At 40.4% G+C, this 14,413-nt stretch overlaps 1 protein-coding gene across 1 annotated transcript; it reads left to right on the forward strand.

Annotated features, from left to right (window-relative positions):
- The first annotated feature begins 511 nt into the window (after nucleotides 1-511).
- Nucleotides 512-12,838, forward strand: rps6ka4 (ribosomal protein S6 kinase, polypeptide 4). The gene is made up of 18 exons (XM_056397777.1): nucleotides 512-1,517; nucleotides 2,612-2,683; nucleotides 3,292-3,359; nucleotides 3,799-3,949; nucleotides 4,152-4,267; nucleotides 4,940-5,047; nucleotides 5,208-5,288; nucleotides 6,391-6,494; nucleotides 6,685-6,835; nucleotides 6,936-7,097; nucleotides 7,346-7,471; nucleotides 7,915-8,048; nucleotides 8,184-8,277; nucleotides 8,410-8,580; nucleotides 9,480-9,671; nucleotides 9,755-9,914; nucleotides 10,075-10,238; nucleotides 10,351-12,838. The coding sequence occupies exons 1-18, from the start codon at nucleotides 1,430-1,432 to the stop codon at nucleotides 10,591-10,593; spliced, it is 2,385 nt and encodes a 794-aa protein (XP_056253752.1). The 5' UTR covers nucleotides 512-1,429; the 3' UTR covers nucleotides 10,594-12,838.
- The last annotated feature ends 1,575 nt before the right edge of the window (nucleotides 12,839-14,413 follow it).

The raw sequence follows: 14,413 nt of genomic DNA on the forward strand, positions 1-14,413 counted from the left end.
TAGGGTCTTGGTTAATGTGATTTTAACACCTTGCAATACACGGACCAATAAAATATACAGTGGAGAGATTCTTCATACAAACTTGTGTTGATAGTTGTACACTTCACCAATAAAGTATAAAAATAAAAACACTGGCAGCTACTTGTAGTGTATGGCAAATAGACCTTTACAAAGAGTGGACATGAAGTTGAATGTGAGCCCAGTATCACAAAGGTCTGTATATGTCAGTGCAAGACAGAACAGTTTAAATGCGCGGACAATATGGATGCCAGCTGTCATTTTCCCTAACAGCAGTTAAAAAGTGCTGTGGACTCTGGGGGCCCACTCCTGTGCCACCCAAGGCCATGGACATACTGCCATAAACCTGCAGTTTTATTCAATGTAATCCAATTATTTCGTTTTGGTTTTTTTTTGTTTATTTACAATTCATTATTAATTAACTTTTTAAACTACACCAAAACAGGATCTACTGGACTTTTGAGATCTCTTTAAACGTCGCTCCGCCCACACCGACGGTTCACGTGACTGACCGTCGCCCAGGTTGTGTCGAAAGCATCCTGGTGTTAGCAGCTAGCTAGCCTCTGACAATAAATACAAAGAGAGGTCTAAATATTCATCATGGGCGAATCATTAACTCGACTCTAGTGGATACAAAGAAGATTAGAAATCACCTGAACTGGCATTTGCCAACATGATCTGACAGCTGGTATCTGAAGACATAGCGAACTAAACATTAGCCTTAGCCAACGTTCAAACTTTGACGGGCACAGCAGCAATTCGCTAGCTAGCTGCTAGTTTGTGAATTTACTACTACTATACCAGCTAGCTAGGTGATGTGTATTGTTATTGTAGCAGTTATGCTAACCAACTAGCGCTGTAACTGTTTACACACTGACTAATTACGCGTTATTTTTTTACCTGTAGTTTATGTAAAACTAGCCTTAGCGTCATTACAAAGAAACGTCAGCCAACTTGTGAATAATGACTAACGCCACTGTCAGGCAGCTAATGCTAACGTTAGCCATTTAAACTGTGTAAGTTACACTTAAAACTGTAACTAACGTACACCGTTAGTATAAATTAGTATTGACGACCCTTCTCTTAGCTAATTGTGTAATAAAGCCATCAGATAGTAAACATCTGGAATCTGAACAGCTGCAAGTCTGTGTTTTCTGATAGATTTCGGCCAATCACGAGATAAATAATGCGAAACAACAGGATGTCAAAGGCGTGGGGATTAACGTTAGGGCAGCAGTATTGTCTAGAAAACACAGCTGTCCGGTCAGTTTTATAATCCTTATCTTCTACAAAATGCAGCTACAGTAGCTTTTTTTTTTTTTTGCGTAGTGTTATATTTTGTAAAAGCAAATTGGCTACCCAGTTGATCTTAAACAGTCTGTATAGGTTAGAGTCCACTTTTCTTTAAGTTATGCCTGGGGACACATCTGGTAGTAGTGATGACTCCGATGCTAAAACAAATGAAAAGGACTGTACTGTCAAGCATCAAATCACCAATGGTAAGGAAAATAAACTGATCAAGCACGTTATGTACAGTGTAACCAGAACAATAGAAACCATTGCATAATGTAATAAATTCTATTATTTAATGAAGACAGCAGAACAACTACAAAGTAGTGGTCTTAATAAGAAATACTTTCAGTCACATAGTTTGTACAAATGTATTGTGTTGCATAACGTCATACAGGTGTTTCTGTTTTTCATCTCAGTGTATGTAGATCAGGGATTTCATGGTCTTTAGTATACACTCAAGTAATTTGTTAGACAAGATCCTAACCACCCATGTGTCAGGCTTTCAGAGCATTAGTGTGTCAAGCCTGAGAAGCTTGTGAACAGTGGATATGTGCGCTGCCCTCAGAAAGATGTTCGCACCGTGTTTAGTGCATCAACCTGAATCGAATTGATGAAGTGAATTTGGTTGAAGTGTTGAATGTAATAATCTTGAACCAGGTTTTTATTGTTTTCTAATTTAAAGTATTGTAATTGATTAAAATAATAAAGCATGCTATATACACTGCACAAATTAAGGTGCATATTCCTTTGTGCTATATGAGGAATGTATAGTTTGATTCTTGTAGATCTGGCCAAACTGTAATCAATGATGTCACTACTGGTTTTTCATGAGAAGTCACAGGAGAAATGTATTACTATACTTAATCTCTCATTGAATGGGCTGTAGATATCGATTGCAGTGCATAAACCATTTTATCGATAAAGAACAGAGCAATTGCTAATAGTGATTCTTCGGAAACATTAAGATAATTGAATATGTATTTATATTTGATGCATGACTTTCGCAATTAATAACATTGTAAAAAGCTCTAAGATTATTTGTATTACTTTGTCATTAAAGGTTTTGTAGAATGGTCAAAGTCGAACAGTTCGTGCATTGCTCACAGTTAAAACCAGGATCTCTTAAAAGTTAGACAGCTCTTTCAGCACATTTTAAGAGATGATTAAACACCTTTGTGTCTGCATGCCCTTTGGAAAAAAAAAAAAAAGAGTCTAAAACGTGTTTGCAGGACACTAAAGCAGAAGAAATTGAGCACATGTACTGTTTGTTTTGATTGTGGTACTTTCTTTTTGTCACTAGCTAACCTCACAGGTCACACTGAGAGGGTCGGCATGGAGAACTTCGAGCTGCTCAAAGTCTTGGGGACCGGAGGTAAGTGTCCACATGAAGCACGAAATATATGAAACACAGTTGTTATTAAAGCTGAAGAAAACTTGAGTAAAATGTCATTATGAGGTATGGTAAACGAAGACATGCCATAATATATCTTAAATATCTTGAGGGCACGGTGATTTAAACTGACTTTCGTAGACTGTTAAGAGAAAATGCCCCTGAGGAGTTAAATGCTGTGGTAAAACCTATCTCAACATTTGTTTCCTGATTTGGGAATTTCAAAACATCAAGGCGGTGAGTAGTATGTGAATGTTTGGGAGGCAGACCATATGCTGTAGATATTGCTGTTATTAGATCTCATCCATGCTAAATACCTATGGGAGAGCTTAAGAGCTCGTTTCTATCAACAAAAAAACCAACAACCTAATTAAATGTTGTGTGCAGGAATGTTTTTGCATATATTCGGGTGATTTCCAGACACTTGAAATCATTTTGCACCTGTTCACCCTGTGCTCATGTTTTGCTGTGGCCCCAGACCCAATTAAGGCACAATCTGATGGTGTTTCTTAGTTTGCCGGTGGTTGTTTGACTTTCTGATGAACAATTCTTTGAATGACTTGAGGAAATATTTGTTTGTCTTTGTCTAGCTTATGGAAAAGTGTTTTTGGTCAGGAAGAACAGCGGTCATGATGTGGGCCAGCTATATGCTATGAAGGTGAGACCGTTGGTTGATGTATTGAACTAAATTTGCTAATTTCTTTGATAAAAATAAAAATCTTTGGGTAATGTTTTAAATACAAAATGGGAAATCTTTTAAAACATGTTTTATGTGAATGATTAACTGATTTTGCTTTTGTTCAAAATTTATTTAATACTTATTTTAATAGTTGCAAACCATATGATGAGTAAAGATGTACTGTGCTGCCATTCACTGAAAGTTTCCAGAAGGAATGGAGAAAAATATATTGAACTATTTTGAGCATAATTTTCTCACAGGCAGATAATATTTGAAATGTGACGTCTCTTTTAGCAATATGAATATACAGTACACTTTGCTTTAACCTAATGTAGTATTTTACTTCATGTGGTCTTCAGAATTAACTCCATTCAGGATGTCTGAATTTAATGTAAGTTTATTTTGATTGTTACCTTAGGTGTTAAAGAAAGCAGCGATTGTTCAAAAGGCAAAGACAACAGAACATACCCGCACTGAGAGGCAGGTGCTCGAGCACATCCGCCAGTCTCCCTTCCTGGTCACGCTCCACTATGCCTTTCAGACGCAGAGCAAACTACATCTCATCCTGGGTGAGTGGTGGAGCACTAGAGCCAAATATAGGAAACTCTTGTCTCTTCAGTCTTGAAGTGCTGAATAGATGTTCTCTTTATGTTTCTGTCTATTACTGTATGTCTGTTTGTTGGCCTTTTGTACAATATGTGTGTGTGTTTGTGTAATTTCTGTATTATGTCTATTCAAGCTCCCTGTGTATTTGTCTGTGTTTGAGTGCAGACTATGTGAGCGGTGGGGAGATGTTCACTCATTTGTACCAGCGGGATCACTTTCCTGAGGAGGCGGTGCGGATTTATATCGGGGAAATAATCCTGGCTCTGGAGCACCTGCACAAGGTGGGTGTTGCTCCTTCCAGCTCGGTAACTTAAAGCCGCATTCATCGAATTTTGGACACGGGGGGAGAAGGAAGACAAATCGAGCTTACAGAGACAATGCACTGACATAATACATTTAGAAAGTAGTTACAGCTGATGTGTTGGCCACCAGGTGCCTCATTACACTAATTTAACAGACACGGAACAACATTATCATTTCATTTGAGTCATGTCTCAAACATCTAACAAATGTAAATACTGTTTTGAGTACACTCCTGAGGTTAATTAGCAGCATTCTGTTTCTTTATAAGTTATGACCTTTAGCATTTAAACTAGATGGACAATCCAGCACTAAAATAAATAGAAAAATGTTTGAAATAGTAGATTCTTCTGGTGGAAAAATCACCATTTACACAAATCGTCCAATTGGCTGAAAACCATAAAGTTGACTTTAGTATTTTGTTCCTTTGGATAGCATCAAATAAAACCGTTCTCATTTCTGAATAGGCTTGAAAGGTGCTGGTATTACTGGAAATAACCAGCAGATAATGGGTCATTTCTACCTTTTTTTTTTTTTTTTTTTTTGTAAAGATGTTGTATGTTCTGTTTTCACTGCATGCCATCTCTGTTCACAATTACCTCACATACCACGACTGTAACAGGTAAGATTTCATTGTATTTGTTTTTGTGCAGCTTGGGATTGTGTACCGAGACATCAAATTGGAAAACATTCTTCTCGACAGTGAAGGCCATGTGGTATTGACAGATTTTGGGCTCAGCAAAGAGTTTCTGGAAGAAGAGGTATGTGAACACAATGCCACAACCGAACCATAGAAATGTGTGTGTGTGCATGTGGAAAATGGTGCAGGCAATGTGTGTAATGTTATCTCATAACAATATTTTGTTCATAGAAGATTTGTTTTTACAAATGTACATAATCTCCCCTTTGTCCTCATTACAGAAGGAAAGGACCTACTCTTTCTGCGGCACCATTGAGTACATGGCGCCTGAAATCATCAGGGGGAAGACGGGACATGGCAAGGTAGATGTATAAGACAGATATAACAAATAGTCAGACTTCAGATTCATGTCTGAATTCATCTGTTGCGCAAAGCGGTTTAGTATCTTAAACCGGACTTTGGTGCAATGAATTCTGGGTAAATTAAGACTTTTTCAAAATGAAAAAAAAATCACTGTGGTCTCTAAAAACTCTTTCCCTCCTCTTTGCTCTCTCCATAACAATGTTAACAAACCCCAGATTATGAACTGTTTTTTCTTATTTCTGGTTGTTGAGTTCTGCTGGTCAGCGCCGGTGTCATTGTTTGCTACCATGGTAACATGGGTCTTACATCTGAGTTAGCCTGGTGGTAAGATTTCAAATGTTTTTGGTTTAAAATGAGTCAGTCTTTATTCTTGTGAAACAGGCTGACTTGCATGAGACTGATCTATGAGCAACACGATGAGTGGACCAACACTGTCTCAAGTATCTTTGTGAAACCGGCCCCTGGTGTTCAGTGTTCAGATACTTCTGTTAATGTTAAAGCTTTTAAATCAAATATCAGGAGATGTAAAGTTCAGATTATATGTTGTTTATGATTAGATGTTTCAGGATGACAGGGAGACAAATTATGACTTAACATTTAGCTTCCAGTTAAATACTAAGTGCTGACTTTGGGTAACTACGCAACATGTACTTCAAGGCTCTACATTAGATCAAATTTTCAGTTGCAATTTTTCTGCCTCCGCGCCGCCGACACCCAGAGTCGTTTTCAGGTTGTCCATCCATCAGTCCCATTCTCATGGACACGATATCTCAGTATTTACTCAGTATTTGCCCTCAGTATCTCACATTTATTCAAGGAGGAACTGATTAGATTTTGGTGCTCAAAGGTCAAAGGTCAAGGTCAGTGTGACCCATCACTCCAGACTTCACAGCAATTATGACAAAATGTGACTCATGTTTTCTATGACTCTGATAAGCAGGGATGTAACCTGGAACTAGTGTGTTTTTTTTAGTGCCAGTCAGTCACATGACAGACAACCCAGGGTGCACTGACAGATTGAATAGGCAGTGGGCGCATCAACTGCACCTATTTTGTTCTCTTTCTTTCAACTATTGTTCTTTAAGCCGTCTCTCCCTTCAGTCGGTAGATTGGTGGAGCCTTGGGATCCTGATGTTTGAGCTGCTGACAGGAGCGTCTCCTTTTACCTTGGAGGGAGAGAGGAACTCCCAGAGTGAGGTGTCAAAGTGAGTGATGCTGATGTTTATTGAAATCTTAAATTAACTCTCCTCATTCTCCAATTCATTAAAATGATTTCAGCCATTGTGTTCTAGATACTATTTACCCGACTTGCGGTTAGATAATTTTGCATGAGATTGTTCATAACATGATGAAGACCTTAAAGCTTCCTCCATCTCTTCGCCACTCTTCACTCAGACGTATTCTGCGCTGTGATCCACCGTTCCCCTCTATGATTGGACCAATTGCTCAGGACCTGCTGAGGAAACTGTTGGTGAAAGATCCTCACAAGAGACTGGGCTCCGGACCAAGAGGGGCTGAAGACATCAAAGCACATCACTTCTTCAAGGTCCTACTTACCTTCAGCTGCCATTTGCTCTGATATCTCTCTTCCCCTGTCACCTTTTTTTATTCATCCATGACTCTCATCTGCTTTTGTTTCCTAACAGGGACTGAACTGGGCTGACCTATCACAGAAGAAACTGCCAAGTCCATTCAAACCGGAGCTGAAGAGCGAACTGGACGTGGGAAACTTCGCTGAGGAGTTCACTGGGATGGATCCTGTCTACTCTCCAGCGAGCACGCCTCCAAGCACTGACCGCCTGTTCCAGGTCAGTCCCTGCTGTGTCTCCTCTAACACTTGTAAACGTTTTCAAAATACAACACCTGTAACCACCAGCTAAAAAAAAAATCACATTTGGATATAGTAGATGGTAGTTGAATTAATAAATCGTTTGATTTACTAAACGGTCTCTCAGATCTCTTAATGTATTTTCTATTAATGCTGTTTTAATGCAGTCAGACCACTCAACACGTATTACCTCCTCATACATGCAACATCTCTTCTCTGTTATTTTAGGGTTACTCCTTTATTGCTCCCTCCATCCTGTTCAATAAGAACGCGGTCATGGGAGACTTTGTAGAAACCCAGATTGGTGCCGATCGACCGGGTTCGGCTTCTGTCCAGCGCAGCGCAATGTTAGAGGTATGGATCTTGGCTTATGATGCTGTTTTTGGACAAGGCTGAAGGGATCGTAGCATCAGTTATTGTTGTTTATTTTATGGGAGAGGTGAAGTCTTGTAAAACCATTGTGATATAACCAAAGTGTCTGTTGTCATTTTTGAAAGCTCTCTGGTTATATACAGAGATAAAAAGGTTCAGCTGTGTTCAGGACAGACAGGAAGGAAGAGAAACTTGTTCGTTTAGCTGAGACTACTAACCGCAGTTTGATAATGTGATGTTTATCACTTTAGACTGGTATAGCAGCTCATGATGCAAAGAAAAGGATAATAGATGATAAATACTTGATTATTATATGTTAACCAGCCCAGTTTCATCTTTTCAGGTACATTAATATTGACTTTTCAGCTTAAAACAGAAAATGAACACACCATCAGTGTGACTCACACCGTCCCTTCTTTGTCCAGGAATCCCAGTTTTTCCTTCACTATGAGCTGTGTCTTCACGGGCCACCCCTGGGTGAGGGTAGCTTCTCTGTGTGCAGGAAGTGCAGACACAAGCAAAGTGGCCACGAGTATGCAGTCAAGATCGTGAGCCGCAGGTGAGTGGAGATGCAACACTGCTACACCATCCTAGTAATAGCACTGTGATTGTGTGCTTGACTGTGCTTCACTGTGTCACCGACCATCTGATGTTCAGTCAGAGAATGTCCTTTGATATTTCTTCCCTATGTTAGAATGGAGGCAAACACTCAGAGGGAGGTCGCTGCTTTAAGGCAATGTGACGTTCACCCCAACATCGTCAAGCTGCACGACATCTATACTGATCAGGTACAATGGAGGAACGTGTTCAAGTAAATATACTGTATGTACTTAGAAGGATGTAATGCCGGATATGAAGCGGCATGCAAGAACAGAATCATCACATAAATCCTTGTCTTTCCTCGTCTCCCTCTCTATCAGTACCACACATATTTAGTGATGGAGCTTCTGCGAGGTGGGGAGCTGCTGGAAAGGATCAAGAGGAAGAAACTTTTTGGCGAGGCGGAGGCCAGTCAGCTGTTACAGAGCCTGGTCTCAGCCGTCAGCTTCATGCACGAGGCTGGAGTCGTGCACAGAGACCTCAAACCAGAGGTGAGCTGCAGCTGGATTAAATCCTGAAAATATACAGAATCCCCCACTTAAAAAAGAAAACAACACTCTTCAGTCATAATTCTGCTGTATCACATCATACTGGAATTAGAAATGCATTTCAGTAATTAAAGGAAGCCACGGTGCGTTAAAGGCATCATATTGAAGAAAGAGAGATTTCCACATTTAATTTATTATAAAACAGGTTTAGGTGCATCAACACCTCCTCTGCACCTTTAGGTTGTCCTGCTCAAACTGGCTGAATACAGAGTTATAACCGAGCAGTTTGATGTGTTGCTGGTGCGGTTATTTTACAGCAAAGTTTTGACAGGATTTAGTCGAGGTAAACACGGCAGACAACAGTGCAGAATGTCTCTGCGCTGCTGTTATCACACAGATATCCTGCTGGCTTCACATCGCTGTGGGATATAATTAACTGAAGGCTTTCATGTAGAATCAAGCAGCTGTTGATGACAGATAGTGCAAAGAATCACCCATTAACCTTTAGTTCTGCGCAGTGTTTTACTGAGATGCCTTTTTTCATCTCAAACTTTTACTTTGGATGCTGATACATATGCGAAAGTGTTTGATTAAAACTGCTTATCTACATTATTCCACAATTCCTGCACATTTCTTCTTAAGTATTGAGTAAAGTACTGAGAATCAACAAATGATGAATCATGGTTGAGTGACGTAGAAGTAGCTCTTGTCCTCCAGCAGCTAGTCATATTTTCCAAATGCCTTCTACTCCCACCTTTGCGCCACATGTGCTGAGCATATATTAAGGCCAGGAACATACCAACCTGTTGTATCCAGTAGTTGTCGTATTTAACAGCCTCTCCTCTGTCAGGAAAAGAAAAATGAGAGCAGATCAGCATGGTTTTTGTTTGTTTACCTTACAGAACGTGCTGTTTACAGATGAGGGGGAGGACTCGGTGCTGAAAGTAATAGATTTTGGATTTGCCCGGCTGTGCCCAGCAGGCAGCGCCCCCCTGCAGACTCCCTGCTTCACGCTGCAGTACGCTGCACCTGAACTTTTTGAGAGCGCAGGATATGACAAGGCCTGTGACCTCTGGAGTCTTGGGGTCATCCTGGTAATTTCGACTTTAAACCGTTGATTCTGTCACATCAGTCAAGTGAACTGACGTACTAACGGCACTCTGTGTGTTTCCGTCAGTACACCATGCTGTCAGGCCAGGTGCCCTTTCAGAGTGAGCAACGTGGGATGACCTCGTCATATGCTGCTGACATCATGCAGAAGATAAAAGAGGGTGATTTCTCATTGGATGGGGAGGCCTGGAAGGGAGTGTCAGAGGATGCCAAAGAGCTTGTTAAAGGTGTGTGATATAGTTTGTTTTTATTGACAGTAGGTGCTTTGTTAGTTTCTTCATGCTCTGTTTGAAAATGTCTGATTTTGCATCAGATAAATGTCTGCGTGTTTTGTCTTTGTCCCTAATTTCTTCTTCTCTTGTTTGTGTCGTCTGTCTATGATAAAAGGCCTACTGACAGTGGATCCAGAGAGGCGTCTCAAACTCTCTGATCTGAAAGAGAACAGCTGGCTGCAGGGTGGAGCATCCATGTCCACCACTCCCTTGTGCACTCCAGATGTGCTCGAGTCCAGTGGGCCTACTGTTCGCACCTACGTTAATGCTACATACAAGGTACTAGCATTGTGCACTGAAAGAGGCTCTTAAAATAGATGCTGTGCATGTCTCTAATGTGCTTTCATCTTGTGGTTCATTTCCTTTTCTTTGGTCACTCTCCTCTCTCCAGGCTTTCAACCGTGGTAAGAGAGAGGGCTTCTTTCTGAAAAGTGTCGACAACGCTCCCCTCGCAAAACGACGGAAGCTTAAGATGACAAGCACAGGTGTAGAGACCCGATGGAGTTCATCCTCTTCATCCTCCTCTTCTTCCACTTCCTCCTCTGCCTCTGCCTCTGCCTCTGCCTCTGCCTCTGCCTCTGCGACAGCATCCAAAGCACAGCCAAAACAAACTGTGGCCCCAAAGCAGAGCTAGCCTAAACGGCAGGGGAGGGACCAGCTGGGAAATGAAGCAGTATGTACTTATACTGGCAACATGAAGTCCTCCAGTGCTGATAGGGTCACTCACTCTCAGAAAACATACTGACGACCAAAAGACTGGTTTTAGGGTAAGTGTTAGGTCTTCAATACAAAATTGAATTCCACTTTTTAACAGTCCAACACCTTCAGTCATTGTATCACATTTTCCCCAAAACCAAACACGTATTTTCCTCAAGCGGTTGAAGAAGACGGTAGAGGTCCGGTTTGGTGTTTTGACTTGTACACAAATCTGTGGCCTTTAGACAAATTAATACTTATTCAGTATCTACTCACCAGAATTTGGTGAAATCACACACTAAATGTTAAAAATGAGACATTTACCTGTTTTCACTGTGGGTAAGAAACAGTGCCTGGCTACATAGGGATAAAGGGAAAAAGGAGCCATAAATGAGCAGAAGCCATATAATACAGCAAAGCAGTGAATATATGAATTGAGCCGTTGTGATTATACACAAATTTGCACATAGCAAATAAACAGTCCTTCCAGGAATTTGCAGATTTAATTCTTTGATTGTATCTAATTATTTTTTACCTTTGCCACATGTATAATGATTGGCAGAAATAAAGTTTGGCCACAAGCGCTGTTGTGCCCCACGTTGGCACTCTGTTCTGTAAAAACAACAGTTTTTTGAAAACTGTTCTCCTTCTTTTGATTAGTTTAGGTTGGGCACTAGTGTTTGCACTATTTGCAAAGAATGTCAGAGATCAAATGGTCAAAAAGGCAAATTTCTGAAAGGACTGAGCACAGAGGGAAAAGCTTGTGGTCTGAACAACCTTGGAGATTGCGTAGGATGAATAATAGTGTAGTTGAAATGATCTCTATTTGATACAGGTTTTAACTGATGATCTTTAGTCCAGAGTGCATCTGCGGCTGCACCTCCATTACACTACCAGCTCTACAGACTGTGTGGAGCACGAGTTTTGTTAGCTGGCTCTGAGTAAGTGTTTTGAAGAACAATCAGAGTTTGACTTGAAGTGGTCACAGTACTAACCGAGTGTCCAACAGTAGCACCTGTAAAAAGAGATGAAGACACAGAAGCGGTCGTGACATACAGTGTGATTTTCTTGTCATACTTTGCTGTAAATTTCTCGCATTATCGTGCTGGTCTGAAAACGTCTAGCATGCTAATCTGTCGTGATGATGAACTATAAGAATGTTTTTCTATATTTTGGTATCTTGGGTTTATGTTTTTTATGCTACAAAGTGCAGCTGGAGTGTTTCCAGGCAGACTGGAGTAGAATCCATTGTGGTGACTTTGAGCGTGCACCGCCTCGGGCTTGAGAATTTTAAAAGGGTATTACAGTTTTCTGTTGGCCCATCAGACCAGCGCCGTATGCGGCTCCCCCAACAGTGAATCTGTTGCCTGTTGATGAAGCTCAGCTTGTTGTTACCTGGGCTGCAAAGGTCACCCATTTGTCTTTTTACAGAAGTGGTTTTAAAACAATATCGATATCACAGAATGAGAGACTTAATGATGACTTTCAAATGGCTCTTTTAAAACATCCTGTGAGGTCTGTTGTGTAGATACTCCTTAAATCCTTGTAAATCCTTGATTCAGAGCAAAAAAATACTTATGTAATGATTTAAAAATTGACAGTTGTTCTAATGGTATATCAGTCTCCAGATGTAATTATGTTTTTATTGGAATATTTTTTTTTTTTTAACATGTTGCACAGTCAGTTGATCAATTAAAAACATTTCAGCTTTAAAGGTGCTTTTACTGATATTTATTACATGTAATTGATTTTAATGCTGTGGTAATGGGATTATGATCATTTGGCTCCTGTTTTGTACCAGCACCGTGCGTGTGTGTGTGTGCGCGTGTGTGTGTGTGAGAGATAGAGAGAGAGAGCGCATGAGTGGCATTGGGAGATTGGCTGTGCTGATGTTTCTGCACCAGATGAAGCATTATTGCAAGTAACTGTATTATTTTCTTGTTGTTTTCTGCCTCTGTCTGTTTAAAGGTAACTGGTTGTTTGTGTTTGAACATTGAATTTTTACTTAAACTGTGCTTTTATTGGTGTTGATATTCTTTTGATGTAGTAAATGATATTTTTCTTTCTTTTGTTGAGCATTACTATTTTACTGAGATGCACTGTCACTGATGTCGTAACTGGGAATTTATCTTTTGCACCAAGATTTTTTGTTCGGTGCAAAATAAACATTACTTTTAAATAGATGGCTGTGTGTTTTGTCTTTTGAGTGTTGTAACTGCTCTTTAAATGGCTGTGAGGAAGAGTTCTCATTAATGTGACACTGTCTGCTCCGACTACAATGAGATGCATTAATACTGACGGTGAGAGTTATTGGTACTAAATGCAAACACAATAAATTATACAGGAAGTTTGATAACCCTTCCTTTGAGAAAAGCTATTCCACACGTACGTTTTCATAACAGGAGGGAAAATTTCTCATTTAAATTCAGCGATGCTTTAATGAATGTCAAAACAAGAGGTAAAGTTATCAGTCAGCTTCTTCTGAAATGGTGGTTGTGCAATTGCCGGATGAGAAATTCTACCACGAGCAAGTGATCAGATCAGATTGTGAAACCGCTAACGTTTATAAAGTAATGAATCTATTAAGTTATTCAACTTTATCTTTAACTCCCCACTCAATGCCTCCAACAGCATCTGTCTGCAATAAATGATTTAAATTTGTTTAAGTAAACTTAAGTAAAAATATATTTATATATCGGATAAAAAAAAATCATAAAGTGCTTTACATCATAAAAAAGTACAAAAGTTCAAGAAATAGGCCGATAAAAGCAATAAAATAAATAAAGAGCACTGAAATAAAAAGGAGGAGGTATTCAGACAGACTGACCCACCATATTTTCAGCTGCTTCATGAAGACGTCACAGGAGTCTATGGGTCACAAGCAGACAGGGTTGGGGTGGGGGTGTTCATAGTTTAGTTGCCACAGCTTGAAAACCTCGGTCACCTGTGGTCTTACAGCAGGTTCCAGGGACGGACAGTAATTTCTGTTCAGTAGCGCTGACAGGGAGGAGCTCAGCAATGTGTGGGGTGTTTGGCCATGCGAGGCTCTGAAGGTGAGCACCAGTATTTTAAAAGGGATGCTGGATTTGACTGGGAGCCGGCGGAGGGAGGATGAAACGGGTGCGATGTGTGATCTCTTGCTGTTTGTGGTTAAAAGCCGGGCAGCTGCAGTTTGGACGATTCAGAGGCGGTTCAAAGAAGTTTGATTCAGGAAGGAAAAAAAAAAGAGCGTTAGAGTAATCTAAAGGAATAAAAGTGAAGTTTAACAGGCGTGATCCTGCTGCAGCAACAGGCAGGGCTGCACTTACTGCTGAGCTTTATTCTACGTCTGTTCAGTCATGTTCTTAAACTTGACCTTGGTGTCCTTGAAATTGCTGAGCTTCATAACTGATGAAACTGGAAAAAAAAACCTGCACTGTTTCTAATATGAATGTGTGAGGTATCAGGGACAGGAAGTCACCAGCGTCTTTTAACACTGTGATGGTTTCTTTGCTGTCATCCTGTTATCACTGTTCCTTCTGAACCTGTAGCACGGCTCAGCTGCAACTCTTTTTCTTAACCAGTTTCAATATTTCTAGCAATGCAGCTACACAACCCATCCTGTGTAATGAGTTTATTGTACCATTAGGTGGCTGCTGTGCCCTGTCCTCTGTCTTCTGTCCTCTGTCCTTAGTGTCCTGTTTTATCTGTCGCTCCATCTCGTCCTGTGTCAGGTGTCCCCTGTCTCATCTTGCTGGTGACAGATATTGACATGCCAG

This window comes from Seriola aureovittata, chromosome 15, assembly GCF_021018895.1.
Source record: "Seriola aureovittata isolate HTS-2021-v1 ecotype China chromosome 15, ASM2101889v1, whole genome shotgun sequence".
In the NCBI taxonomy this organism is placed as follows: Eukaryota; Metazoa; Chordata; class Actinopteri; order Carangiformes; family Carangidae; genus Seriola; species Seriola aureovittata.